This window comes from Coccidioides immitis (genome assembly GCF_000149335.2).
Source record: "Coccidioides immitis RS genomic scaffold supercont3.4, whole genome shotgun sequence".
NCBI lineage: Eukaryota > Fungi > Ascomycota > Eurotiomycetes > Onygenales > Onygenaceae > Coccidioides > Coccidioides immitis.
Window position 1 is genome coordinate 928,165 of NW_004504311.1, and position 25,832 is coordinate 953,996.

Genomic DNA, 25,832 nt, shown 5'->3' on the forward strand with positions numbered 1-25,832 from the left:
CAGGGCGGGAGAAAAAAAAAAATCAAACAAAAAAGAAAAACAGGGAGGGGGTTGAGCACAATGACTTCCGTTTGTCTCACCAAGAGCGTCAAGACACCATTTTTCCAGAAAAATGTCTTTGAGCTTTGAGCATGAGCCATTTCAACTCGAGCGTTTGACCGTTTCGATCCTTGAATTTGAGCCTCGTGACAGTGTGTAGGTTCGCATGCATGCATGCAGACATGCAGCTTGGGCATCTGTGCTCTGGACGCGGTCAACGGGGCACATTGATATCAAATTCTTGGGTATCCCGGGATGGGGCCCTGTCGTCGGAGACATGGCTCATTGGGCCTCCGATCTCTCCTTTCCGTCACAGCAGAGCACGCATGAAGCGGACCCTCAAAGACAGGCTGAAGGAGTGGGGATTTTAGCCGATGTTATCGTTCCACACAAAAAGATAAATAGTCATATCTTATAGGTAGGCTTCCGGTACGGGTGAGACTAGCTCTGTATAAGTTACGGAGTCACGAACGACACTCCATACGAAGAGCTGGGTTTTGAGAAAATATTTTAAGATTTTTTTTTTTTTCCGCCAAAAAGGTTGGCCCTATGAAAGCGTTTGTTGAAAGGGAAAAAATTCTCCAGCAAATCCACAATTCAGCTCAGTAGTGGTGGACGGAGTATGGTGATCCGCAGACGTTTTCTCCCTTAAAGTGGACAACCCGACAAGCGCGAAAGAAAAAGTTCCTTGAAACTTGAAAACTAATCGTACCCCCGGTCCGGCATTTCTGGCCATGGAGGACAAACCTGCAAAAATGTCGCGAAGTGGTTCTTTGTTCGAATTGGGCCCCAATTTACCTGTTGGTGGGCAAGCGAGGGTGTATAGTTGCCTACGGAAGAGACAGGGGATTCGGGGAGAAAAAGAGAAGCGGGGAGGGTCCGTTTGAAGGCCAGAACGCACAAGTGGTAACGATGGCTAGTCGCATGGAGGCACACCTGTCTGAAGGAGAGTCCATCGGACGTCCGGAGTGCTACTTAGTAGGACTGTATTATTGCAGCGCGTCGACAGCCGCACCATCGTTTGCCGGCCCCTGGGCGAGGCCTGTTTGCGAAGATGCGTGCCTCGTCGATTGGTGGCGAGACAAACGACGGCGTGTCGCGCCGGATGGCGACCCGTTTACTCACACAAGAGGGAGACAATAGTTCGCCAGGGTGGGAAAAAATTATGCGATGGAAAGAAATAAAATTCCGAAATGACACAATCGACTTAGGGATCGAGCTGGCGGGTGTCAGTTGGTCTCGCATTCTTGGTCGACGCGGTCCAGAGGAAAAAAAAAAAAAAGAAAAATGGTACTCAACACAAGTCCATGGTGCCCTCTATCATCCCATCGCACGCCTTCGACGCGGCGAATTTTGGAACTCCAAGAGAGCGGAAGTTCGGCTTGGCGCCGGCTGCCTGCAAAAACAGCCAACCGCCAGGGCAGCCGCTGATTGGCCGCAGCGAGCTCGGTTGGCCAATCTTACAAGCGCAAGAGCCTAATTTAGTTTATCTGTGTGATGCAAAGTTACATTGCGAAGTGGTCAGGCGCATGTAACTCGACGCGCGACAGGGCCTGGGAGGCCACAGACTGTTGGAAATTTCCAATGGCAAGGAACATGGGATGGGACTCTCCGCTACCCCGATGGGGGTGTTGCGTTGAATCTGCGAACGGGTGAGAGAGCTGTTTGCCAGCTGTCGCCGTCATGACAGTGTCGTGTTGCGACAAGAGGGGGAAAGCCTTGGTTGGTGCGGTGAGCGAGCTGGTATTACTTACCACCATCGCCAGCAGCTAGTTACAGTATCGATAAGGCCGTTTGCTTTTGGCGTCGCCACGACGGCGGTTGCTGCAGCCTGTGTGGTGGTGTAAGGCGGTGCATGTGGTGGTGGTGTGTGGGCGGCCCGGTGAGCTGCAAGGTTCCCCCCGTTATTTCTCCATCTTTTGACAATACCGTATTGACCCCACCGCCAAACACGTGGGAGCGGCTTTGATTGGCTAGCTGGTTTCCATCTCATCTCGCATCGACTCTTGGCGGTGTTGCGCTAGTCCGCTTCGGGCCAGGCGAGTGAGTCTTGTTCCTGGGCCAAAGTTGCCCAAAGCGGAAAGGTGTTATCGCGCCCGCCATAAGAGACAAGCGGCGTGAGGCTCAACCCCTTCGCTCCCCCTCGTCAGCCTAATTTCGGCTGCCCTTTTTCTCCCCGGCACCGCGCTCTCTCTCTCTCTCTCTCTCTCTTTTTCGTTTTTCCTTTTCTTCTCCTCCATTCCCTCCTTCATCTCGTCTTTCATTCAGCTTCCAGCAAACACCCCCCAACCCCAGTCACTCTTTTGACCCCCCTCCCCAGCTCGAGGATATCTGTCCTTCGCTCTTTATCTGAACTTTGTACAACCACACCCTATATACACTTAATAACTTCACGCGAAGAGTCGGGATATAACACCGCCTTTCCCAGATTTCACAATGAAGTTCACTGCTATCGTCCTCTCCGCCCTCGTGGCCGTTGCCTCTGCCATCAGGCAACCAGACTACAGCCAGCCCCCAAAGGGCAATGCCATCTCTAAGCCTAGCTTGGACGAGCAGGTCGTCGCTGGTGAGGAATACACCATCACCTGGGACGCAGACAGCCCAGGACCTATCTCCATCCAGCTGCTCCGTGGGCCCAGCGAGAACGTCAAGCCCATCGCTGTCATCACCGCTTCCACCGAAAACACCGGCTCCTTCAAATGGACTCCCTCCATCACTCTCGAGAACGACGTGACCCACTACGGCCTCCTCATCGTCGATCAGTCCACCGGTCAGTACCAATGGTCCACCCAGTTCGGCATCAAGAACGACCAGCATGAGCAGCCCGCCCCGTCCGTCACTCGCACCCTCATCGAGCCTCCTCCCGTCGTCACTCTCACCACCACGATCTGCGACGAGACCACCGCTCCGTACCCCACCGGCACTGCCCCAGGCACCGTTTCCTCCCCTGCGCCAACTGCTCCCACCAGCTACCGCGCCACCCCCACTCCATCTCCATCCTCTCCACCATTCGAGGGTGCTGCTGGCCGCAACGCCTTCAGCTTCGGAGGCGCAATCCTCGCCGTTGCTGCCGTCCTGGCTTTCTAAATTCCCCTCCCGGCTTCGCGCTCCCTTGCGAATAATAACCTCGCCTTGAGAGCGACATCTTCATGATACACATGTTCTGCTTCTTTCTAATACAAACTCTTTATTTTTTTTGTTACATCTGAGCCGTTTGTGCTGCGACGGTGATTTATTCTCGCTAGGGAACCCATGGGGAAATGGAAAGCCTTTACTGCTCAATCGCATCATCTTTTACTCCCTTTTTTCGTGAAAATGGAAAGCGACGGTTAATTCTTACTGATTGGGACGGGTCTTTCATGTGTGAGGAATTGTATGCAAGTACAAGTACATATTGTTGGTTTTTGATTTGATAGGGGAAGAGCCTTTATTTTTTTCTTATTTTCAACCTTCGTGTATCTACTTCCATCATGAACGGCTGCTGGAACAACGGGAAAAATTCCAATGATTAACTTAGCTTTCCGCCACTCACTTTTCCTTGTTTTTTTTTTTTTCAATTCTTCCCTCATCTGCAAGTGTGAAACAAATCCATCTGCATCTCTCCGTGTCATTATTCTCGGTCCAATGGATTCGGTCCTCTTCAGCTGACTTCCCACAGCTCCTGCTAACTACTGCTGACGATCGAAATAAGCCTTATTTAATCTCCTCTCCGATCGTCATATAACTTTCCCCACACGTGTTGTGAGACTGACCTCATCGCGCGTCGCCGATCACCGCGGAACACACACTCTCACCACGCGGTCTTCAAAGTGGCGCATTTCTTTTTCCTCTCCCTTTGCGCAGCATGGCGCCACGTATTATGTATGTATGAAGTACTCCATATTTTTGTGTGTATGTCTGCTGTATGGGATGAAGTGGTTACTGTGCCACAGCAGTCAGCCTCCCATTCTCAAACGTTCCTGCAGATCGCATGCTGCAGATCCGTGCGCTCCCTCACCTCGGGTAAAAGTCTGATGTTCGCGCTTACAGTAATGTGACTTTGATAATCGCCAAGTATGAACTTGTACCACCGAAACAAGTGGCCAGGTACTTAACCATCAATTTCCCAGCAGACGAATCTTTCTCTTTGCCATTAGACCCCTTGTTGTCTATTCAGTCCTAACAAGGCTGATTCCGGGAGTGCGCGCGGGCGTTAAGTTAATCATGGGAATGACGAAGTACTGAAATGCGGACAGGCCAAGGCCTCGTGTAGGAACCAAAACGGACTATATTTTGGCCGCTGAGCCAGAAGAGCACGTCCTCCAAAGCCGCAAATGCCACAAACTATACCCGCAAGTTTCACTCGACAACTAGTTAGTGAGCTTCAGCGGCACCATCTAGCCAACCACCAAGTCTCAGGTTCACAATACGTCCCAGGTCCGTGGACCCATCCTCTTGCACACCGGTTTCCTCAAAGTCCCGGAGTATTCTATCAATATATTCACCCGCCCCTGACAAGTGAAGGATATGAGCAATGGCCCGGTGTAGGGCAAGGAGCTTGAGCAACGGAGCATCTATCACCCTTCCTTCGCTGAGAAGGAGTTTGCGAGTAACAGGGAGTCCCAGACTCGCTGCAAAGACGGGAGGGAGGAAACTGTCAATGCGGTAAGTATGCTCTTGGTTGGCAATAGGTTCAAAGTATATGTCGAAGTTGCCAAAGCATTTGTGGAAATCAATAGTCAGGCTGATAGCATTGCGTGGGCTATCAATGTGAGTACCCTCAATGAGATGAATCACATCACAGTCAAGCATGTTAAGAATCATAAGCGTCATCTTTTTGGTATCACTCTGTGTCCGTCATTTAACCATGGGAAAGCTTATTGTGGATGGGTGACCTACCAGCTCGGAATTCTCATTTCCTTGTACTAGGGAATGGGGAACTATGTGAGCCACTTCCAGGAACCTTAATATTTCATCGTTTTCAAACAGTTTCCCATCATCATCTCGAGCATTTGAACCATGCTGCATCATTCGTGTTAGCGCCTGTTGCGAGTCAAAAGCTCGCGAGATCACACAACGATGGTGGTCACGAATGAGGCAAAGAGCCCGAAGGTATGATACTCGCTCTGAGGTGCCAACAATCTCATGTGGTGATTGTACACTTTGGATTGCTGAAAGATGTGCAGGAGAGGGCTGTGGAGTAATTTTCCCACCTGCTTTTACTGTAAACAGATTAGTGAATTGAAAATGATAGGGTGGCGAATATGGCACAAACATGGGAAGAAGAACTGCTCGAGAAGTATGTCTGCAAAATCAATGAATTTTGAAGGCATCTGATCATCATCCATGTTGATATCTTCATCACTGCTGATATCTAGCCCCATAACATTGAAGAAAACTCGCAAGAATGTATCCTTGGACAGCTCAGGCTGCGAATAGTCATAGGTATGACGGACAAGTAAATGGCGACTATATCCACCCTTGGTACCACTGTGATTGGCAAGATGATTGATAATTGTCCAATGCCCCTTGGGCGCGAGAGCGTTCATCCACAGTCAAGGGCGCCAGTGAGGAATAGTTGATAAGGTCCTCAAAGAATGCTTGATGGCAGTGGTGAGACTGCAATGGAACATGAGAGCGACCGGGTAGATCAAGAACACCCTCATAGGATGACTGGCGATGCTGGGACGCCATGCTGCGGTGGGTGAGGGGGACTGTAAAGCAGAAGCGAAGACGGTGGGCTTGCGTGTGTTAAAGACTGCGGAAGCATGAGAATTGAAGAAAGATTCTGAGAGAATCAAGCGTGCTTGGGGAGCAATATATCACCAACCCGACCTGCAACATGCCCCATGAAGCCCCCCAAGCGGTTAGGAGAAGAGCTATACAAAGGACCAAGGTTTACCAATTTTTATGATGCGCTGGAGTGCATGCGTAGGCTGCGGCCGGTACTGACTCCAGCCCAGTCGTTGAATTGGAGTCAAGTCAGCAGTACCAATCTAGGTCAGAGTCAGGAAGGGTGTCAGTCAGACCATGCCAGAATAAAACCCCAGATTGGCATCAAGCCAGAATGAGAGAAATCTGCTTTATATAACTAATACAACAGCTAACTAACTACATGACGATAGAGGCTCGTCGTTAGCCACCCGGCAATTCCAAGGCCTCTTCTATCTCTTGAAAGCTGTAAAACGCAACGCTTCCCGGAGCTGGAGTCCCAATTCATCCCAGTCGTTTCCTACTTTCTCAAGACCACCGCCGCACTTATCCATAACTCTGACAATGAATGACCAACCCAGACGCAGAGCTTAACTTTTGAAGAATCATCCTCGAGTACCGACGGGTTTCCAAACAGTCAACTTCCACCAAATTTTGCCAATAGACGCATTCTACCCAGTACGCAGCAAACATTAGAAACTCTCTCATCTGTAGCTAGTTTACCTAGGATCTCTTTACATTGCAGCACCCTGTACATAATCAATGGACTTTTTAGTGACGGCGCGGCCTTGGGGATCTGGTTCAGATGTACGCCATACTTGATTTGCTTTTCGAAGTAAAATACTCGCTTTCATACGGAGTGCACACTCTTCTTGGTAACCTATGTACAGATTTGAGCTTCAAAGCTGAAGTTCGATTATTCGGGATAGTTAAACCTTATGAAAAAATGGAAAAAAAAAATAAATAAAAATAAAAAATGGGGCCGGCGAGTTGCCGTAGTACAGGCGGAGCCGCCAGAATCATCAAAAATATCAAATTTCGTTAAACGTCGTCATCATCATGGAAACAATAAGGGGGCAAGGAAGCCGGTGGGTGATCACCGCCGATGAAACATTATGAAAGTACAGAAACATCTCGTTTCAGGTGAGGGGAAAAAAAAAAAAAAAAAAAAAAAAAAAAAAGAAAGAAAAAGAAAAGAAAAGAAAAAAGCTCGACAAAGTAAGAATACACAAATCTCGGGTCAGAACTGGTTAATGAAAGCCGTAACCGTCAGTCGCAAGTGTCGGTATTATGAGAGCGGAAATTGGTCTGTTTCGCAATGACTTCTTGTATCAGGGGAGCATCCTTGAAAGGTTCTCCCGAAGGAGATCGCGTGTTAATCTCGGAATCCTGTTCCGCGGCACACGGGCACATCAGCGACGCGGGCCCGTCCCTAATGGCCAGTCCAATCGCCAGCGCAATCGCGAGCGAGAATTTCGCCCACAGGTGGAAGGGGGGCGCAGGCCGGGTGACGGACGTGTCAGCAACCTCATCACAATTTGGGTTGGAAGAATCGGTATTCGATCGCTTCTTCGATTCTTGGACAGACAGTCTTGTCCTCGCGGGACTTTGAGTGGTCACGTTTGTACCAGCGCGGGTATGATCAACACGTCCTAGGGGGTTCGTTTCTGCTGAACTACTATCCACCGGCGTCCAAGCAGCGTGCGCAAGCACAGAGCGTTTAAACCATCCATCTCTCCTTTGCACACCCAGAATTAACCCGAGAACCCACCAGGGAAGTCTTCCTATTTTTTTCCAATTCGAGTGCCATGAATTGAAAAGGATACGCTTCGCCAGCACGATCGAGCCTGAAATAATGTCACGGAACCAATGAGAATGGCCGATGGCGCTGTTGATAGCAAGATCCAGATCCGCACTAGGTTTGCGGGCACTGAAATGCCTCGCTATGAGTGGCGTAACCTCGGGACCGGGCGAGTACTCTCGGTTCCGGAGGCGTCTCTTCTTGCGGGAAGATCCGCCGTGGGCGGTCATGCTCGCGGGAGAGTGTGCACTATGGGCAAATGGCTTTTTTGAAGGGTCGAGGTCGGAGTGAGGGTGGCGAATGGGCGTGTGGAAAAGCCCTGGTGGATGTAAGTGTCCGTTGGGGAAACAATCTGCGTCAGGTCCATCACCAAAAACGTCATCCTCGTACGGGACATCGGAAACGTCGGACAACGCGTGGCCGGAAATGGCCTCCTCAAAGGATTGATACTGATGGGTATTTCCTTCGAGAGCATCTAGCGTGTCTTCATGGACCTGAACAAAGTTTGAAGGACTATGCCATTCATTGGCTGAATAGGTACGTAGGTGAGTCGCGGAATGTTCGACACTGTCATAATGACAGCTTGGACTTGTTGGTGACAACAAAGAAGAAGTGGCAGGCAGTATCAGCGGCTTCAATGTACAAGATCCCGAGGGAAATCGTCGCATCCTTCGATGCCGGCGTGGAAGGTCGAGAGGTAAGGGGAAAGAGGTTCCGCACATTGAGGAACCGGACGAGTGAGAGATTGTCGACGATCTCTGAGAGCCGTATGGTCGAGTGGACACTACTGAACACGAATCTCCCAAGCCAGAATCTAGAGATCCCAGTTCGGAGACTGGCCTTTCCTCTGCCACTGCCTCTGTATAGCTGACGTCGAGCTCGGGAACTTCGTCGTGGCGGACTACACCACCATCAGCATCGTTGGACTCCGATTCGGGGACCACCAATGGTTGGAAGAGCTGTCGCCGGACAGGCGACAGAGGTATTCTGGAAAACATCGACCTGGGTCTAGGTGTCCGCCGAACCGGTTCGTCGTCTGGGGGGATGGACCCGAGTCCGATGTTTGTCCTAGCATCCTGTTCTGACTTTGATGGCGACTGCGCAAGCAGCTCCGTCAACACGTCAACCCTTCTCTCAAGGCTTCGATTGGTTGAATTAACAGCTTCTAGGCTTCGCAGCCGCTGATGGTCCATCTCCGCCTCCCATTCGAGTTCCCGGATCTTGTTATCCTTAGTCTCCAGCTCCCTCTCCAAAGCACGTACTTTTGAACGCAACTGGGACTCTCGATCCACCATCACGCCGATTTCCTCTTTTATTCGGGCTTCGAATCGTTCCTCCCACTCTGCAAGCTCCTGCTTCAATAATCTATGTTCAGAACTCAAGGACTTGTACTTTGATGCATAGCTATTCAATGCCGACGGATCGTCGGAATCGGTACGGCTCAGCGAGGCCGCCAGCTGGGCCTCCAGATGCTCGATGTATCGGGTTGTTCCGCGACTGACAACCCGGGAAGAGGCAGTTTGCCGCTTTTGTCGGCCATCAAATCTTAGGGAGGCGATGTTGGGGCTATTAGAGGACGGTCGGGGGCTTGGTTTCATGGCTTCGTCCGGGGAGAATGGCTCCAGCAGGGGTGTCTTTGGCCGAGGGTTATCGAAGGGAGCGCGGGGCACGGACTCGGAGACGATCAGATTCTCCTTCTCCAATTCATCAAAGAGCGTAGAGAGGAGGGGACGCGGAGAATGCGACGCTCGCCGTTGGGTAGAATTTCCAATCTCCTGTAGGATACTGTTTCTTCTCTTCTGTGAAGCACTAGACTGGACGTCATCACTCCATCGGCGTCGACTTCCGAAGTCCACAACACTGCTGTCCTCTTGGCTACCGTGGCGCTCTGAGCTCCCGGAAAAGCTTCTCCAGGTGGCGAGTTGAGGGCTTACCGGTCGAAAGGTAGGAAGGAGGACGCCGCCGCGAAAACCAGCATTGCGTAGCTGTAGGCGCCGATTCTGTCGATTGAAGGGGCACTCGCGCGGGCGCGGGCTGGGAGGCGTGCGCGGCGAGCGGTCGAGGGCGAGAACGGAGCTGCGTCGCTGGGAGGAGGATGGTCTCTGTTGTTGGTGCTGGTTGTCACGGAGGGTTGCGGCGGAGGCAGAAGAAGATAAAGGGGTATCGGGATCGGGAAGGACGCTGCTGTCCATAGCTTGGGAAATGAGGTTGCAATAATTTTAGACAACCCGGCTCTCGTCTCCATACCGCGACTCTAACGGCGACTCGAAGGGGGGCTCCAACGCGGCGCCCGATTGGTCATCTGGCACGGACGGTCCGATCCTTTGGGCTCGAAAATGTGGTCGTGGAAGGGATTGCGTGAGCCGAGGAATCAGACGATAGCAGGGTGTAAAAAGTGGGTTGAAAATTTGCCCTTGTGAAAATCCAGAGCAAGGCGGCGAGTCTGTTACAGAAGAACGGAACTGGATCACGGCGTGTCCAGAAACTTAACTACTTACTGTTGCAGGGACGCACCTCATCAACACGCAGCTTGTAGATTCTGCTTCCTGGGTTATGACAACAGGCGCTTGAGTATTACCGGCAGACGAGCATTTCGGGTCTTCTATCTTTGCTTCCTGTTCACGCTCGTTCGCCCTCGCGGTGGTGCAGCTCGACGGCGTGCGAAAACAAATCCATCCATCCATCCCTTTTGTTTGTTTTGGCATGTGGTTCCTGCCAAGACACGCCGCCGCGGTTGCTGCTCCACCGTTTAATTTACGATTCTCGCGGATGTCATGCAGCAGGAGTGCTGCAGATAGACGTCTGGGGGAGTTTTCTGGGGTCGTCATATGAAAAGAAAGTTGCGGAGTAAAGTCTAGAGATACTCTCACCATGCTCTCTACGGAGTACTCTCTCTCTATACTCTCTCTATATACTCCGTATATACTCCGAGTCTCCTCCATGTGAATCTGGCCAATCAAGACAAAAAAAACACAGATCAAACACAGATCAAACACAGCGAGCAAACAGCGCAAACAGTGCAAACACCAGCAGTCAGGGGACTGGCCAATCGGAGCGCGCGTTCATGCGAGCAAACACACCCACGTGACCCAAGCGGCGAATCAAAGCAATGCGACTGCCGTGTGAGGAAATAAATCCTTCCTTTCACCTTTCTGGCTGGTACTGCGCGTTTGATTATTTGTTTTCTTCTCTTTTCAGGCAGCAGCAATGGCGCAGGGAGCGATCAAGAAGGCGAAACCGGCCGCGTCCTCCACCGCCAAAAGGTGTGTTTTCCTGCCCGATCGGGACATTGTCAACTCGAACTGACCCGCAGCGAACGTTTCAGGCCGGCGGCTCTCGGACCCAAAAAGGGCGCCCGGGCAATTGCGCCGAAGAAGGCGGCTCTCGTCAAGCAGAAGAAACTGAGCAAGGTGCGTGGCGTGCGACACACTCTTCCCGCTTCCTTTCGTCGCCGTCGATGTCTCTCTTTTGCCCATATATTCTCTTGAAAAAAATGTTTTCTACACTGGGAAAGCAGAAAAGCTGACCGCATGAACTCTCATCTAGAAACTCTCCGCCGGTCTAACCGCAAAAATGGAACAGAACCTTGCTGAGAAAGCCGGCCATCTGGAGTTGCTCCGTGGAGGCAAGAAGAGTGCCAAATCCGACAAACGGGCTGAGAAAGGAGCAGGAAACAAGAAATGAATCTAGTACGACAGAAGATATCATCGTTGAAGGAGAGGGGGAGGGGGAGGGGGGAGGAATGTGGCTAGAAGCACCGGGAGAAATGAAAATGGTGAGACAAGCAGGCCGGGGGAAGAGAGAAAAAATCTCCTCTTTCTCTCGCGGACTTCACGCAAATAGCTGGTTGCATACTCGTCTGGATCGAAATACGTGTCACGGCCATGGATTACAACGCTACGGTGGGATAGAGAAAAGTTGTGGTATGGGATGGAAGTACAGTCTCCTTCGGGACATGGCTTGCCGGGTGCAAACCACGCATGTCCGGTCGAAAAGAAGGGAGGAGCTATTGCAGATGGATGGGCATGGAGACGCTTGCAAAACAGAGAGGAGATGTTGTCAGCATGCGGGTAAAGCGCTCTTCCTACAGGTTGCAGACCTTCTGCCTGACATCAAAAGCACCCCATCATAGGTGGGCAGTTCGAGATACCCTTCCCTATGTTCATAAGTGTGTTTTTACCATGAGGAAAGTGTGGGAAAGTTAAGCTACGAATGAACGGTCTTTTGACCCGGGAATTTGCTAGCTAAGCGTGACAAGCCGAGAAAGTATAACGTTACACTTTAATCCGCCCTATAGGCATAGAAATATATGCACGTGTTAAAACAAGGCGCGATACTGTCTATTGCTGAAATGTCCCTTCGAATTCCCATCTGGGACATGAATTATCTATCCAGATTATATCGCCAAAAGCAAGTCGCTTCAGCCCATGATCCAGTTCCGGGACGCTTTGCCACACGGTATTCCTCACTGGGCTCGTTTTCCTATCAACCCCAGAACGAATTTCAAGCCCTTAATGAGCTGATAAGGGAGCCTTTCCCAGTGCCCTCATATACTCGGAATACTATTCCGTACCCCAGCCTCTTTGATGAGCTCCTTTCCTCTCGCCATCCATGCCTCATACCCCTCGGCGGTGGCCATCGAGGGGAAATCATCCCACACTTTATTGGCATCCGCATACGTAGACCAAACGCCATCCAGTTGATCCGGTGCCATCCACGAGGGCAGCTTGAGTTTGACAGATGTGTAATAAAAGTACAAGACTTTGCACAGATTTCGCACCCGGTCTTCATATCGTTTCTTGTTAATATCCGGCTTCAGCCCACCGTCGCCGAGCAGCTCCCACCACGACACCCTCCAGCGAAGAGTGACGAGTATGCGCCCTAGCTGGAGGACGAATTTGAGAAAGGAGTCGTACGGGGTGTCGTCCCATTTGTTCTTGTTGAGAATGCACTGCAGAGCTCTGTAGCCGTCCACTTCGAGTTTACGGCAGAATATCCTAGATAATTGCGCCGCCAAAAGGATCTCTATTTGGTCGTTGGGGTCTTCGATGTTCATCAGGCAATCGGGAATATTGTCCGAGTGAAAGGCGAAGTAGTAACTTGCTCGACTTGGCATGTTGTTCCATTGGGACAGGAGGGACTGAATCCCGCGGACTAGGTTAGCTTTCACCTTAGAATTTTCACTTGAGGGAAAAAGGGATTGGCGGGAAATCACTCACGAGCACGTCTTGTATGGGGTTACACTCTTTGACACATCTCTGCCAGTTGTTAAACTTCAAGATATGGTTATCGATGAAGTCTCGCAAATCGTACAGCCCACCTTTTTGCTTTCCTTGAGAGGTCTTTAGATAAATATGAACCTCCCTTAGGTCCAAGACGAAGAGGGTTCTCCAAGCCTGTTGAACACGGATGTTGAATTCCCCTTGCCGCTTCTCGAGCTGGGAAACAAAATGATCCATATCAAAAGCGGATGGTAGCTCCATGCGGCGCCTCGATGAACCATCGAGAGTGAGGTGGTTCACCGCTCGTTGTGCTTGTGAAATGGTTAAGACTTGGAAATAGAAATGTAAGGCATATCAATCGATACTCACAGATATAATTGCATGTCCCGGACTCTACAATCTGGAAAAAGTCCGCACGCACGCACGGCTGCTCGACGATTACGGACTTTGCTTGCTCAAGGCATGCCGTGCAAGGGTTTTCACCAGAACACTTGAGAGGCAGGCACCTATTAGTCCGCTGTGATGCTATCACTGTTTAGAAGATGTACCTTTTTCTTGGACAAGCGACACCAAATGCACACACTTTTATCCTTTCTCCTCAGCGCCGCATCGCGTCTTCCGTCGGCGGATAACGGCCCTTGTCGACGAGCCCTGGCAATTGGAAATATTTGTGACGCACACGAAAGTGAGCCTCCTTTCCCATCTTCCTGGACTATTTGAAAAGGGAGTCGATGCTTTGGTCCACTTCTTATGCTGGTTCCATCACCTCTCCTTTCCTCTCTCTCGGAGACTTTCGGTCGCATGCTGGACGTCCTATGTTGCACAGCGGCGATAAGTGATTTCCGTTTGCCGGAATGTGATGACCCCTTCAACACAGTTACTCCCGTTGTCCGCCCACAAGAAATTTGACGCACTTGTAGAGCTGGCTTCGCCTGGGTAGTCCATAATCCACCTGAAACACATATCTGTCGTTGGTCATTTGACAAATCACCCAATGAACCAATTGGGCTACATGATTCAAACTCGGAGGGTTGGAGGCCAGAATCCAACCTTATATCCATTGTATCAGGGGTTTCAGTGCCCGGAACAGGAGGGTTGACCCTTAAACTCTGTGTATTCTCGGCCGTAACTTTGCTTGCTGTTGATCCTCGATGAAAAAGGCCATCTATTGATATGGATGAGAAGGACTGGGTGGTCGCGTGATCCTCTACTCTATCGATTGCAAGTTCGAATCCGGGCGTATACTGCGTATTTAAAGATACACGCAGATTTGCCATATCTGTGCTCAAAGGCCACGGGGTCTGGGGATGCTGAGGAGTATCGCCTTTGAGCTTAAGTGGTAGTTTGGAGCTTTCAAGGCAATGAATATCAGATATATGCAATTGATCCTGTAATAGAGAATCAGTGTCTGAGAAGGGGGTCATGGACTCGAAGCAATAGGGTGCCGTTGGCTGAAATCGCGCAGAGTGGAACGGTGGCTCAGTATGGCTCGTATCAGACTCCCATTGGGATACGCACGATGGTTGCCCGTAGTTCTGGAATTCAGTGCACGAGTACTCGGGGAGTTTTGGTATAGGTTGTTCGAAGGCTGGATAGCCGACCGGTCTGGAGGCGCTGCCAAACACTCTCTCAGAATTTCGATGTTCCAATTCAACGATATAGGGATGGCATACCCGTGATTTAGGGAGTGTGGCCAATTGTCTATGACCACTGGAGGATCTTCCAAACAGGCCGCAGCTTTCAAAGGTTGTATCACTAGGTCTGCCTTTCGCACTTCGAAGTTGCTATTTTGATCCTGTTTAAAGTCGGGAAATGTCCCCGCTCTCGATTGGTTCCATTGATCCATTAGATCTGGATCCCGCATCTGCGTATCTTTCACAACCGTCATCCTGAAAACTGGTGGCCCCAGCGGTCTTCCCCCCCCTTAATTTCAACAACTTTTAAGGGCAATCTGACAGCATGCGGAGTATCGCTGGTCCTTAGGTCGGAGATGCTGGACGACAGGTACCAGGAAAGCTCTCGACGTCCTTGGATCAGCTCGCAAGCAGGTCCCTCTGAAAAACAACAGGGGGTCACTCCGTTCCACCAGACCAATTTCGAATATGTAACCAGACTTGTAGCCACAACAAAAAAGAGATTTTCCCAAAATCAGTGGAAGGCGCTCACCTGCGATTTGCGCTAATGCAAGTGAGGGGCGGAACGCAGACGGATCACGAAGCTATCACGACGTAATAGGTTCGAGGCAGGGCGCCCAACTGTGAACATGTGCCAGCCTGCTGAACGTGCAGAGGCTTGTATACACGACGAGGTACAGGACCAGCTGGGATAGAAAGGAAAAAGAAAGGTGAAAGGTGAAATCAGCAACATGGGAAAAAATAAAAATAAAAAAAATAAAAAAAAAGTAAATCAGGAAATAAAAATCTATTGCTTGATCAACCTCTGGTTCAACTCGCCAGAGCTACGAGGCCAATACCCTGGAATACCCCTGCCCCGATAGCGGAGAAGGACAATGACGCGCTCCACAATATAAAAGCATGGACGATGATAAGCCATTTCGAGGTCAATTCCATCGTCGGCGAGGCGGGAAAAGAGCGCAACGACGCAAAAATGCATTAGAAGGACCGCTTGAAGTCGCTTTCACGACACTGGCAGAGACCAGGAAGATAATGACACAGAGCCAGAAGCATCGCAAATCTTGGGCTTGTCCAGGGGTTGAAGCCCGGGGAGAAAGCTGATATTGTTGGAGGGAAAATGCCGCACGATCGGTGCGTTTCAAGACCAACAATGCACAGCCTTGGGTAGGCAAAGTTATGTAAGCACGCGATGTCGACAGAAGGCCAGGATCGCTCAGAAGTCCGATGTCCATGAAAAGTTCTCAATCAGAGGATTGGGATGAAATTAAGTATATGTAGCTACCTAATACCCAGCATCATAAGACATGGAGCAAAAGGAATGGGAAAAACTATAGTCACAAGAGAAGACTCAAGTGTAAGAGACAACCCCCGCTTGGTTCGGTAAGGAAAACGCCAGAATCACTTCCGAAGCTCATCTGGTAGGAGGACACAAAGAGCGTGGTGCCGGATATCAGATAGCCCTTGCTGCTTCACCTGCTCCGCTCTCTACGACGGTGGCCTGCTCGACTTTCATCTTGCCCTTGCCGACCCCGCCTTCACCCACGCCCATTCTACGGGCGACATAACGTTGTGCAATAACACCAACTCCCAGAGTAAGCGCATCCTCGACCCACTCTGCCACCCACTCGCGGGGGTCGACTCCGCCGCTCTCGATAATTTCTGCAATAGCTTCGGGAACAAAGAACTGGGCGGCCTCCGAAGAATCGTCAGTGTCCGTTTCCGGCGCGGAGGCATCAAGCCACTCAATCCATCTCTGTGGGATGGACTGCGAGATGGTATGGAATGCAATTCCGTGCACCGGGTCATGGAGATACACGGCGAACGAGATTTCTTCCTCGATATCAGCCTTTGGCTCCACTACCTCAGATGTGGGTTCGGATTCGCCGCTAGGCCCTGCCTGGAATAGTTCAGAGGATACAGGTTGACTTAGAGCTTGGATAGAAAGGAAGATATCACTGTTGCGAACAGGATTGGACTCTGACAAGATTTCGGATGCCTGTCTTGCAGCCTCTTCCACACCGCCACGAGCGGCGTAGAACTCATTTGCATACGCCTCTGCGCTGGCCCGGGCAAGTTTTGTAGCCACCACCGCACCCTTTATGGCAGATATAGAACGAGGCTGTTTGGGAGACACGTAGCGCCACCATGGTCCATCATTCCAGCCAGCAGTGGGTTTTAGGGATGCACCAGATTCCGGACCTCGCCTTGGTCCTGATTCTTGACCACGCTGAACAACAAGGAGATCACCACCTTCAACTTGTGCCATTACTCTCGCAAACACATTGTAAATCAGAGAGTCGAGGGAAGGGTATCCGCGGAGATCGTGGGTGATGTGAATCTGAAGTCGTTCGTGGGACGAAATCGGGGGCGCCAACGTGTGGATAAAGGAGGTAAATGTGGGTAATGCGAGGGTTTTCAATTCTCCGCCTACATTTAGAAAAAAAGAAAATTGACGCGTAAGAAGCTTGGAAACGAGCTGAATGGGGCCGATGGACCATACCTAAGCCTTTAAGCATACCAACATTCCCCCGAACATGCTCTGCCCATTTCTGAGCTTCTTCATTCTTCTGAATCTCCTTCACAGCAGCCTCCGCCTGCTTCATTGCTGCACTGGCGGTTGCGAAAAAGCCACCCCACCATCCTCCTCCGCTTCCTTTAGCTTGAGGATCTGGGGTAATGGGAGTGGACCCAGCTTCGGACGAAGTTGTGTCTGCCGGTGTCATACTCATATGATATGGTCTTGTACTGTCGCCTGACTTTCTGGATGAGGTTTTCTCGTCGCTCGTTCTATCGGCTGGCGGAGTGTTGGTTGACGTACGCTTTGACTGTGGCGTAGACGGTCGGCTGGCTGGTCTCTGAGATGCTAGATTTTGAAGCTCGGCCAGGACATCCTGCTCTGGAGCTCCTTGCGGCTCCGTAGATGAGCTACTGTCCACAGTCCCTTCGCCGACATTTAAGTCGTCAAACTGGGCAAGCAGCTCCGCGTCAGTTGGGACAGACTTTTTTGACATGGCGGAGGAATGTTCTGTGCTATGATAATTAGATGAAATTCATCGAAACAGCATCAGCAATAGGGATCCCGTATCATGTATCGCATTCACTTCGGATTTTGCAGCTACCAGAGCTGGCTTTTGTGGATGGCAGTCGAAGCGATGTTGTTCTCAAAGCGACCTTCCAGCTCGTGACGCTGCCTTGGAGCTGCCAAGCCCCTTGCCGGCTCGGCCCAGAGCAAGCCCTTCTTTAGTTAGTTAGCGGCTTGGCGGCAGTCTGCTTCGCTCTCGTCGCCCTTCCATTTCCACAGACAATACTGTAGCAACAGGCGATGACGGTCAAAAGGCCGAGGTGGCTAATAATCTGTCCTCTGTGTGTCAATATGGATTGGTTTCCAGCAGTGCAAAACTGAAATATAGTTGAATGGGGAGCAGGACAAAACTGCCCAGAGAAGTTCCGGCCCCGACGACGCTTCTCAGAAACCGTGGTGAGCCTGGATGAGGTCCCTCTTGAAAGCATAGTACCTCCGTACCTACAGTGTCACGGTCATACCTCCTATTTCCTGGCTAACTATTGCAATATGCTAATGCTGATGAGTCAACCATCGGTAGCAGCCAGGTAACCGTTCCCCCCTCGACCGGCGAAAATAATAACGTGCACCCCCGGACATGAGGGCTTGCTTGAGTACTCCGTAAATAGCTCCTTTCCTACTAATTAAAAATGTTTGCATAGGCTCCGTCGGACCATCGTTTCCTGAAAGTGGGAGTTGCGTGCACTAGGCTCTTACAAAAAGAACGCAGCGAAGACACAGGAGCAGAAGCCGTTATGACATAGATGTCTAGGTTGATCACAGATTCGCTCTATATTCCGGCACAGGACACAATTAGGCCAGGCCTCTGGCCCGGGTGTACCCTGGCATAACTTCTATGGCTTATGATGGGGAAGCGCTGGAGCTTCAAGCATGCACCGGAGATTATGATTCGTGCCCTCGAAGTCTCTGCAAAAGATTTGAGAGATTATATTCGGGACCGAAAGACCGACGCTAAGGCCAGAGCGTGTCCTGGGCTCCTCTGCTCTGCTCGGCTCGCGTAGGTTCAAAAAGACTGAATCCCAACTTGACACTGGAGCGTGTCAGTATAGTGCTTCGTTGGATAGCCCGTATGCAAGGTAGAAGAAGCGCATGTTGAGCTATTCGACAAGAATTGTTTAGCTGAGATTTAACCATCTTAAAATTCCGCTCATAAAATAAACGCCGGACCGTGGGTCAAAACTTGCATGCCGATGCACGGGAAAATTGCCGAGCATTTCCGCTGTGTAGGGAGTATGCGGGACACGTTCCGGCGCGGGGTTCCGGTCCTCGCGGAGGCCTGAACAGGGGACAGACAGTATATTATCTTCTTTGGTTTCTACCTATCTCTATATCTATTTACTCGAAAATAGCTCATAGATTCAATCTACATTCAAATCCTAATTGAAGGCACGGTCAACTCCTCTACTCGTTCAAAAAAAGTCTATTTTGCACCCAAGCTCAAACCCGCCGAAGATACCGCAATCCCACCCACCCTTCTCCCCAAGAACCATGAAGATCCCATACGCACCAAACCCCCCTCAAACATCCAACGACGAGGAAAAAGCCATCCTCCAACGAGTCCTTGATCGGCGAGGTGAAGCCGGCCTACTCCCTCTCGACCTTGCTCTTCTCCATTCGTTCCCTGTCGCCGATGGCTGGAACACCTTCCTCGGCGCGATCCGAACCCGAACCTCGCTACCAGTCGACATCCGCGAGATAGCCATCTGCCGAGTCGCAACGCTCAACGAAGCATGGTTTGAATGGAAGCATCACGCGCCGTTCTTGGCGGAAGTGGGCTTTACCGAAGGGATGATGGAGATGATCAAGGACGCGAAGACGCCTACGGATGCCGAACTCGGGGCTTTGTTTAGTCGGAAACAAGCGGCGGTGTTTAGATACACGGAGGCCATGACGAGGACGGTGAAGGTGCCGGATGCAATTTTCGCGGAGATGAAAGGCTTGTTCAGCGAGAAGGAGATTGTGGAGATCACAGCTACTGCTGCTGCGTACAATTGCGTGAGCCGCGTGCTGGTTGCATTGGATGTCGGGGAGATGAACAAATGAATAGTTAAAAAAAGGCAGAAGAAGCGCCGTGGCTCAGACTGATCGGCTGGCGGAGAGTGGACCAATGACTTTTGTGGTTACACCCGTTTTTTTTGCAACATTTTATTTATGCCCACATATACATATGTTCGAGGATCGTGAAACCCCGTTGATTGACCGTCGACAGATTATGTCAATGGCTGGCACTGTTGGCAATGTTTCCCGGTTGAATATGTAGAAGCCCGACAAGTAGTTAGCTGTCTGCCGACAATATTCTTTGATCCTCTGAGAGAGATTTGGTGCGCAACCCCGGCTGGGCGCCACTTGGGAAAACTGGTCGCATCGTACTGTACATAATGTCCCAGCATTTGCGACTACCGGATGTCGCGTGGACTGCAGATCGCGGGAAGGACAATGACGCTGCCTATCTCGAGTCTAGCGGATTAATTCGATGATCAGCTTGACGTTCTCTCGATACGGAAGCCCCTGAGTACAGTGCACACAACGCCTCAATCGAAAAGCTGCCATTGAGAAGCAAAATACACTTCGGCATTAGGTTATGGATGCCGTCATCCAGGTATCCGGCTCTCGTCATTGGCTAAGCTCGGTGACCAAACTCCGGGCGTTCTACGGAGTACGGTTGCCGCTGGTTCCTGTAGACGAACATCCAGCGCTGTCACTCAAAGATGACGGACGGGTCGAGAACGGCCGTTTGACTGCGTTGAGTTCTGATGATGGATATTCAGGAATGGGATGACTAGTACTAACCAGTGAGGTACACAATAAGATGTTATGTAACTAAGTAACTCCCCACGTTAAGAAGCGGGTGATTTGGCAAGCTCGGGTTTAGGATTATGCCCACAGACCTGGTTTCAGGTCAATCGCATCGTGTCGCACGGAGCAGTCGTAGGGAGCCATCGCAGGGAGCACTTGCGGCTATCGACCTGGGGAGCGGGTGGAAAATGGCACACCGTCGCTCGCTCGCTCGCCGCCCAGCGCATGCAGCCTCGTTTGACTACAACTAAACTCTGCAACTCCTGCATCAACGACGCTTTTCGACTGGACCACAACTGCGCCGGGGCCAATCACGTCGCGTGGTGGGTGGATGGGAGAGGAAAAATCCAGCTGGCCAATCGCCATGCCGGAGCTGCGTAGTTGACTTGGCGGATTGGAGACAACAATCAGATTATCTAGTAAATTGAGACTTTCGAACACAGGCATCATCTTGCTTGCAATAATGACACTACAACACCGCCCATTTCGCTCAAAGAATTAATTGAGGACAATGGTCTCAGATGTGTTATTAGCTCTCTCTTCCTCTGCCTTTCTGCCATCGCTTCTCTGACTCTTTCCACCTACCAAACTCTCTTTTTCCCTTCTCTCTCCCCTACAACCACCTTGTTCTTGCCACCACCCAACTCTAGATCTGCCAAAACTTTGATCATCCGGGTATACTCCAGCATACGTCTCCATACTTAGTTACATCTGTTTTTCACAACCACCTCTTTTTTTTTTTTTTTTTTTTTTGTTCTTCTCTCCTTACTTCATCCATCGTCCCTCTCAGTCTTATATAGCTGAGCATACTCTCTTGTGAAGTATAACCGGTCACTCTTCGGCTCCGTCCACCTTGTCGGCCGATCCAGGCTGCCCAACTTTTTGTCTGGGAAGTTTGCGGAAAGTCTTACATCCTTACAACAATTTTCTTCTGCCCAGGAACTATACTACATCCACAACGGGAACGGCAGACCTAACCTACTCTGAAGTGGGAGTTTAATTTGTAAGAATCTGCCTTCTTATTGCCTGACAAATTATACAACCCTCTATCCTCTTTGAATCTCTTTGTTCTGGTCGTAAAACTCCGTTTCTTATGCTTTTTCTCGCTTCACATTGGGTCTTACGCTCTTGGCCAAATTTTACTTCCTCGATCCTGGGGTAAACGGGCTTCTGTTGATGGAACAAGCAACCAAAATACTGACCTTGCCATGCTGCTTGATGATTTCTCCTGTATCATTCCCACTCTTTGTTGTTTGTCTTTCATATAGATTGCTTCCCGGTGCCCACCTACTTTCTAACGGAACTGAGTCGCCTTGGCGCAGGCTCATGCAAAGATTGACTGCTAACTTCTCCCCCAGACAACATTGATGATATAAGCTCTCACCATGTCGCATCAGGGGCAGGAAGACGGTGAAGCGGGTGCCAGCAGCGTTGATATCCCGACGTCGCCCATCTTCCACGGGCGACAGCTGGACTACGATGAGTCCTCTCGACCTCCGTCTTCTTCCACGCAATTTAGTACTGTTGATACGCACCCAACAGTAAAGTGCCTGTGGTGCCCCGAGGAGTTCAGAGCTAATCCAGACGATCCCGCTAAGGCACTTAAGTTGCACATGCAGAGTGCCCATCCAGATGTTACAAGTCACTCTGAACATATCGCCAGCGAAGACACTTCTGTGGCCGAAAATATGCTCCAGGAGTCTGATCAAACACGGCAACCAAGGCAGCTCAGTAACTCCCAAGGTGCTATGGGCGTTGATGAACGCATGCTGTTTGGCTGGAAGATCCACGACGTGCGAAGCTTTACCAAGGACTATCATGGAGAGAAAGATGACCTCGAGCCGATGTGGAAGAAATCTTTCGACGGCTTCGATAGACCCAAACCTTATGAAACCGAGCAAGCCGCTCCGGGCAATTTCTTACCCATCACAGATCCCGATATATACGTCGATCTCCTGAAAGACCCCAACTCGCATTCTACTGAGGAACTATATGCCATCACCGCGAATGCCGCGAAAGCCCTCGAAGTTTGGCAAGACGAGTACCTGGCCGTTGACGAGTTATCCAAATGGGCTACCAGGCGGGTACTCAAGAAGACAGCTGATCCGAGAAAGACCGAAGAGTTTGAGGTCTTTGAGGACAAGAAAGAGGCCAAGTTATACGGGTACAAGCATGACTCTCGGCCGAGCAAAGTTGGCCTTCAAAACCCTTTTCTTCAAGGTGGATTTAAACCCACCGCAGATCAGATGAAAAGGATGGCAGCCGCAGCTACCGATCCGTATAACGTTGATGGCTGGGAGATGGTTGTAAAGGATGGCGTGGAATACGTGCCAAGAATACGGCCACTCCCTCCGCCGGAACCCAAGCGCAAGAACAACAGTAATGGCAAGACAGAAAATGGACGAAACGGCCAGAAAAGGGTCACGCGGTATGGCGGCTCTAGACATCCTGCTACACGCGAGCCCTCTCAGGCTTTAACTGAGAGATCCAGCCCAACTCCTTCCACCCGCACGCAGTCACCCGAAGCATCAGCAACACCATCTTCATACACCGTCCGGTCAAGACGGAAGACTCGATCCAGCGCCCGCACAAGAACATCGGGCACGCAGGGTCAATCTGGAGGGAAGACAACGCGCTCTCAGGTGGCGAAGCCATCTGCTCTTGGACCTAATCGTGCCAGAGCTGCACCTACCAGTGCTCCGCCAACCGCCATTGGGACAACTGCGACAACCCCTACCTCTAGGTCAACGCCAGCGCCTGCGACGGTATACGATGATCCTCTCCTCGACCCAAAGAACCAGGAGAAAATCAAAATGTCAAAGCACCCAAAGAGAACGGAAGCAATGATTCGCCACTGGGCCAAATTCAACTCTGAAGGCCGAACCCGAAACCCGAAGAGGACAAAGGCCCAGATCGAAGCTGATAAGGCAGCGGCAGCGGCTGAAGCTGCGCAGCGAGCTCCATCGGGAAGGAAACGGAAGACAGAGACAGAAGGCGAGGAAGCTACCACAGGAGCATCGACGCCGATTCCAAAGAAGACCAGACGACCAGCTGCAAAATTGAAAGCAGCCTCAGAGAGTCGTTCTCCGGCTCCAATTCCCGCCATGCAGCCTATGGGTGTTATGGCACCGCCATCGGGATTGCCAGAGGTCAAGAGGGCTGACGATTCCCCGTTCTCGACACCTATGCATAATGGACAATAGTTCTTACTTCGTTGTACCTGTTTTACTTCATATCCTTTCTTTTTCTTTTTCTTTTTCCCTTGCCCTTGACGTCTCTTTCGATGCAACGGGTCTACACCGGTGTTTGGGCTCAAGAGATGGAATGGGTGTTTACCGGTCAAGTTACAGGCTTCTTCTTTATTGCTGGCTATTCTGCTTTAGCGGGTGCATGGGGATATTTATATTGCACTGTATATGCTGTTTGTTCCATTACGGCTAGGTAGGATGCATGCGGGAAGATGAGACTTTTTTGTGGGGGGGAGGGGGGCCCGTGTACTGATAATTACGTTTGGAGAAAGGCGATTTCGAGTCAAGATAGATGCATCCGATTATCTGAGATATGTGTGTACAATATTCAATGACATTTTTCTTTCTTCTTTGTTTTGCTGTTGGATGACGTGAGATTTCTGCTCACAATTTAACTAGCTCTTCTGACTCTTTTTTCTTTCTGCTGCGAGGAGATTTTGAGGCGAGCCTCATAATCACGTGAGCGACCCTTATCAAACTTGCCCAGTCGCCTGCCTGGCCAACGCTCATCACGGACAACGCACTGAACACAGTATAGACAGCCACTGACCAAAGCTGCTGCTCTAATTTCTATCATACCTGCTTGCTGTGTTATTTGGAAAAGCCCCTCTCATCATGGGAAAGAAGAAGCGCGGTCACCCAGATCTCGAGGAACTCCTCGCTCGCCCTTGGTGTTACTATTGCGAACGCGACTTTGATGATCTCAAAATCCTCATTTCTCATCAGAAAGCAAAACATTTCAAATGCGATAGATGCGGGAGGAGACTGAACACTGCCGGAGGTGAGTATCCTTTTCTCTCTTATATTCCCCACCCATCGTATGCGTGCCGAGAGAGGCTATCCAGTCGCGCCAAAAAAAAAAAAAAGAGAGAGAGACGAAATGTATTCTAATCGATCCCTCTCCATCTTTCAACAGGTTTATCCGTGCATATGAGTCAAGTTCACAAGGAGCAACTATCCGCAGTTGACAATGCGCTTCCCAACCGCTCGAGTTTGGATATTGAGATTTTCGGGATGGAGGGTGTCCCGGAAGATGTTTTACAGGCTCACAACCAACGCGTCATAACCCAGTACCATCAGGCTGAGGCGGAGCGGCGTGCTGCGACTGGGAATCCCGCACCGGGAACCTCGACTGGCATCCAGTCCAAGAGACCCAAACTAGAAAGCCCGGCGGAATTGAAGAAGCGACTGGCGGAGCATAAAGCGAAGCTGGCAGAGAAAGCTGCAGGCACAAGTAGTGGAGGTGCCACGCCTGTAAGTACCGATCAGGGATTGCAGACTGGAAGTTCATTTGTAAGTCTACGATTGAATGTCTTTTCTTTTTCCCCTTCTATTGCCTCATAAAGTTCGATTTCTCACGTCTTTTTTTCTTTTTTCTTGCCTTATCTTGACAGGCAACCCCGCAGTATCCACCGAATGGCTCTGCTCAACAGTACCCTTACCCACAGCAATCTGGCCAACCCGCCCAAGCTACGGCTTATCAACAACCGTCCCAGACGCTCCAGAAACCACCGGAATTCCCTTCACCTGGGTATCAGCAACCCCCAGTTGTTGGACAGCAATATCCTAGCCAATATTCACCCTCCGCTATGTCACCCTCACAATATCAACCCGCAGTGGCTGGACAAAGCCCTGTCGTCTCTACCACTCCCCCTGTGCCGTTCCAGCAGCAGCCGGCACACATGAGGACCCACACCCCGCCACAACAGGCAGCATCAATACCCCCTCGACCACCAAGCCTACCGGCAGCTCCTGGCCTCCCCCAGAGGCCTAGCTTTTCTGCACCACAAGTTAACTCATGGCAGATGCAGCAAATGCACCATGGACAAATGCCTGTTCAGCCGCCCACGCCTCATATCCCTGGCGCCGAGCCTGGCGCTGAAACAGCAGCGGTAGTCGACCGCTTAATATCTGAAGAGTCTAAGCGGGCTGAGGAGTTGGCCCAGAAATCTACCCCTACTGCCGCGCCGGAAGAAGCGGCTGAAGGAAAGCCTGCGAAGAAGGAAAAAGCAAAATCTGTGAGATTGGTTTATTCTGATAGTGGAATCAGCCCGGAGGAAAAGATGGCGAGATTGCCTAGGTACGCATATGTTCCTGAACGCAAAGAAGAGACAGTGCTTCGAGATGCAACTACTGGCGCAGTCGCGAGACCCGTTGACGCCTCGGATGAAATTGTAAACCCTCCGGAATAGGGGAAATGCGTCACATTAACGATATCTGAGCCGCCTAAGTCCATTTCCTCCGACAGTTCCTCGTCCATATCGACCTACATAGGAGAAAGTTTTCGGGGGAAGATTAATCACAGCGTGCCAGCTAAGT

At 50.8% G+C, this 25,832-nt stretch overlaps 9 protein-coding genes across 9 annotated transcripts; 6 read left to right on the plus strand and 3 right to left on the minus strand.

Moving 5' to 3' along the window:
- Positions 1-112: 112 nt before the first annotated feature.
- On the plus strand, positions 113-457 carry CIMG_11351 (uncharacterized protein; the record flags this gene model as incomplete). Its single annotated transcript, XM_012358421.1, has 2 exons — positions 113-191; positions 228-457. The coding sequence occupies 2 exons, from the start codon at positions 113-115 to the stop codon at positions 455-457; spliced, it is 309 nt and encodes a 102-aa protein (XP_012213844.1).
- Positions 458-2,236: 1,779 nt separating this feature from the next.
- On the plus strand, positions 2,237-3,567 carry CIMG_04597 (GPI anchored serine-threonine rich protein). Its single transcript, XM_001245155.2, has one exon. The coding sequence runs from the start codon at positions 2,476-2,478 to the stop codon at positions 3,124-3,126; it is 651 nt and encodes a 216-aa protein (XP_001245156.1). The 5' UTR covers positions 2,237-2,475; the 3' UTR covers positions 3,127-3,567.
- Positions 3,568-6,999: 3,432 nt separating this feature from the next.
- CIMG_04599 (uncharacterized protein) lies at positions 7,000-9,723 on the minus strand (the record flags this gene model as incomplete). The annotated part of the gene is made up of 1 exon (XM_001245157.2): positions 7,000-9,723. One exon carries the CDS (start codon positions 9,721-9,723, stop codon positions 7,000-7,002), a length of 2,724 nt encoding a protein of 907 aa, XP_001245158.2.
- A 964-nt stretch (positions 9,724-10,687) lies between these two features.
- On the plus strand, positions 10,688-11,860 carry CIMG_11354 (uncharacterized protein). The gene is made up of 3 exons (XM_012358422.1): positions 10,688-10,794; positions 10,857-10,941; positions 11,078-11,860. Exons 1-3 carry the CDS (start codon positions 10,739-10,741, stop codon positions 11,213-11,215), a joined length of 279 nt encoding a protein of 92 aa, XP_012213845.1. The 5' UTR covers positions 10,688-10,738; the 3' UTR covers positions 11,216-11,860.
- Positions 11,861-11,890: 30 nt separating this feature from the next.
- On the minus strand, positions 11,891-14,877 carry CIMG_04600 (uncharacterized protein). The gene is made up of 5 exons (XM_001245158.2): positions 14,427-14,877; positions 13,302-14,367; positions 13,123-13,243; positions 12,751-13,064; positions 11,891-12,671 (listed from the first exon to the last, which is right to left on the minus strand). The coding sequence occupies exons 1-5, from the start codon at positions 14,639-14,641 to the stop codon at positions 12,078-12,080; spliced, it is 2,310 nt and encodes a 769-aa protein (XP_001245159.2). The 5' UTR covers positions 14,642-14,877; the 3' UTR covers positions 11,891-12,077.
- Positions 14,878-15,607: 730 nt separating this feature from the next.
- CIMG_04601 (uncharacterized protein) lies at positions 15,608-17,521 on the minus strand. The gene is made up of 2 exons (XM_001245159.2): positions 16,888-17,521; positions 15,608-16,814 (listed from the first exon to the last, which is right to left on the minus strand). Exons 1-2 carry the CDS (start codon positions 17,396-17,398, stop codon positions 15,838-15,840), a joined length of 1,488 nt encoding a protein of 495 aa, XP_001245160.2. The 5' UTR covers positions 17,399-17,521; the 3' UTR covers positions 15,608-15,837.
- A 1,239-nt stretch (positions 17,522-18,760) lies between these two features.
- Positions 18,761-19,951, plus strand: CIMG_04602 (4-carboxymuconolactone decarboxylase). Its single transcript, XM_001245160.2, has one exon. It carries the CDS (start codon positions 18,958-18,960, stop codon positions 19,510-19,512), a length of 555 nt encoding a protein of 184 aa, XP_001245161.1. The 5' UTR covers positions 18,761-18,957; the 3' UTR covers positions 19,513-19,951.
- Positions 19,952-21,650: 1,699 nt separating this feature from the next.
- Positions 21,651-23,873, plus strand: CIMG_04605 (uncharacterized protein; the record flags this gene model as incomplete). The annotated part of the gene is made up of 1 exon (XM_001245163.2): positions 21,651-23,873. The coding sequence occupies one exon, from the start codon at positions 21,651-21,653 to the stop codon at positions 23,466-23,468; it is 1,818 nt and encodes a 605-aa protein (XP_001245164.1). The 3' UTR covers positions 23,469-23,873.
- A 173-nt stretch (positions 23,874-24,046) lies between these two features.
- Positions 24,047-25,705, plus strand: CIMG_04606 (C2H2 finger domain-containing protein; the record flags this gene model as incomplete). The annotated part of the gene is made up of 3 exons (XM_001245164.2): positions 24,047-24,294; positions 24,430-24,806; positions 24,908-25,705. Exons 1-3 carry the CDS (start codon positions 24,129-24,131, stop codon positions 25,703-25,705), a joined length of 1,341 nt encoding a protein of 446 aa, XP_001245165.1. The 5' UTR covers positions 24,047-24,128.
- Positions 25,706-25,832: the final 127 nt, after the last annotated feature.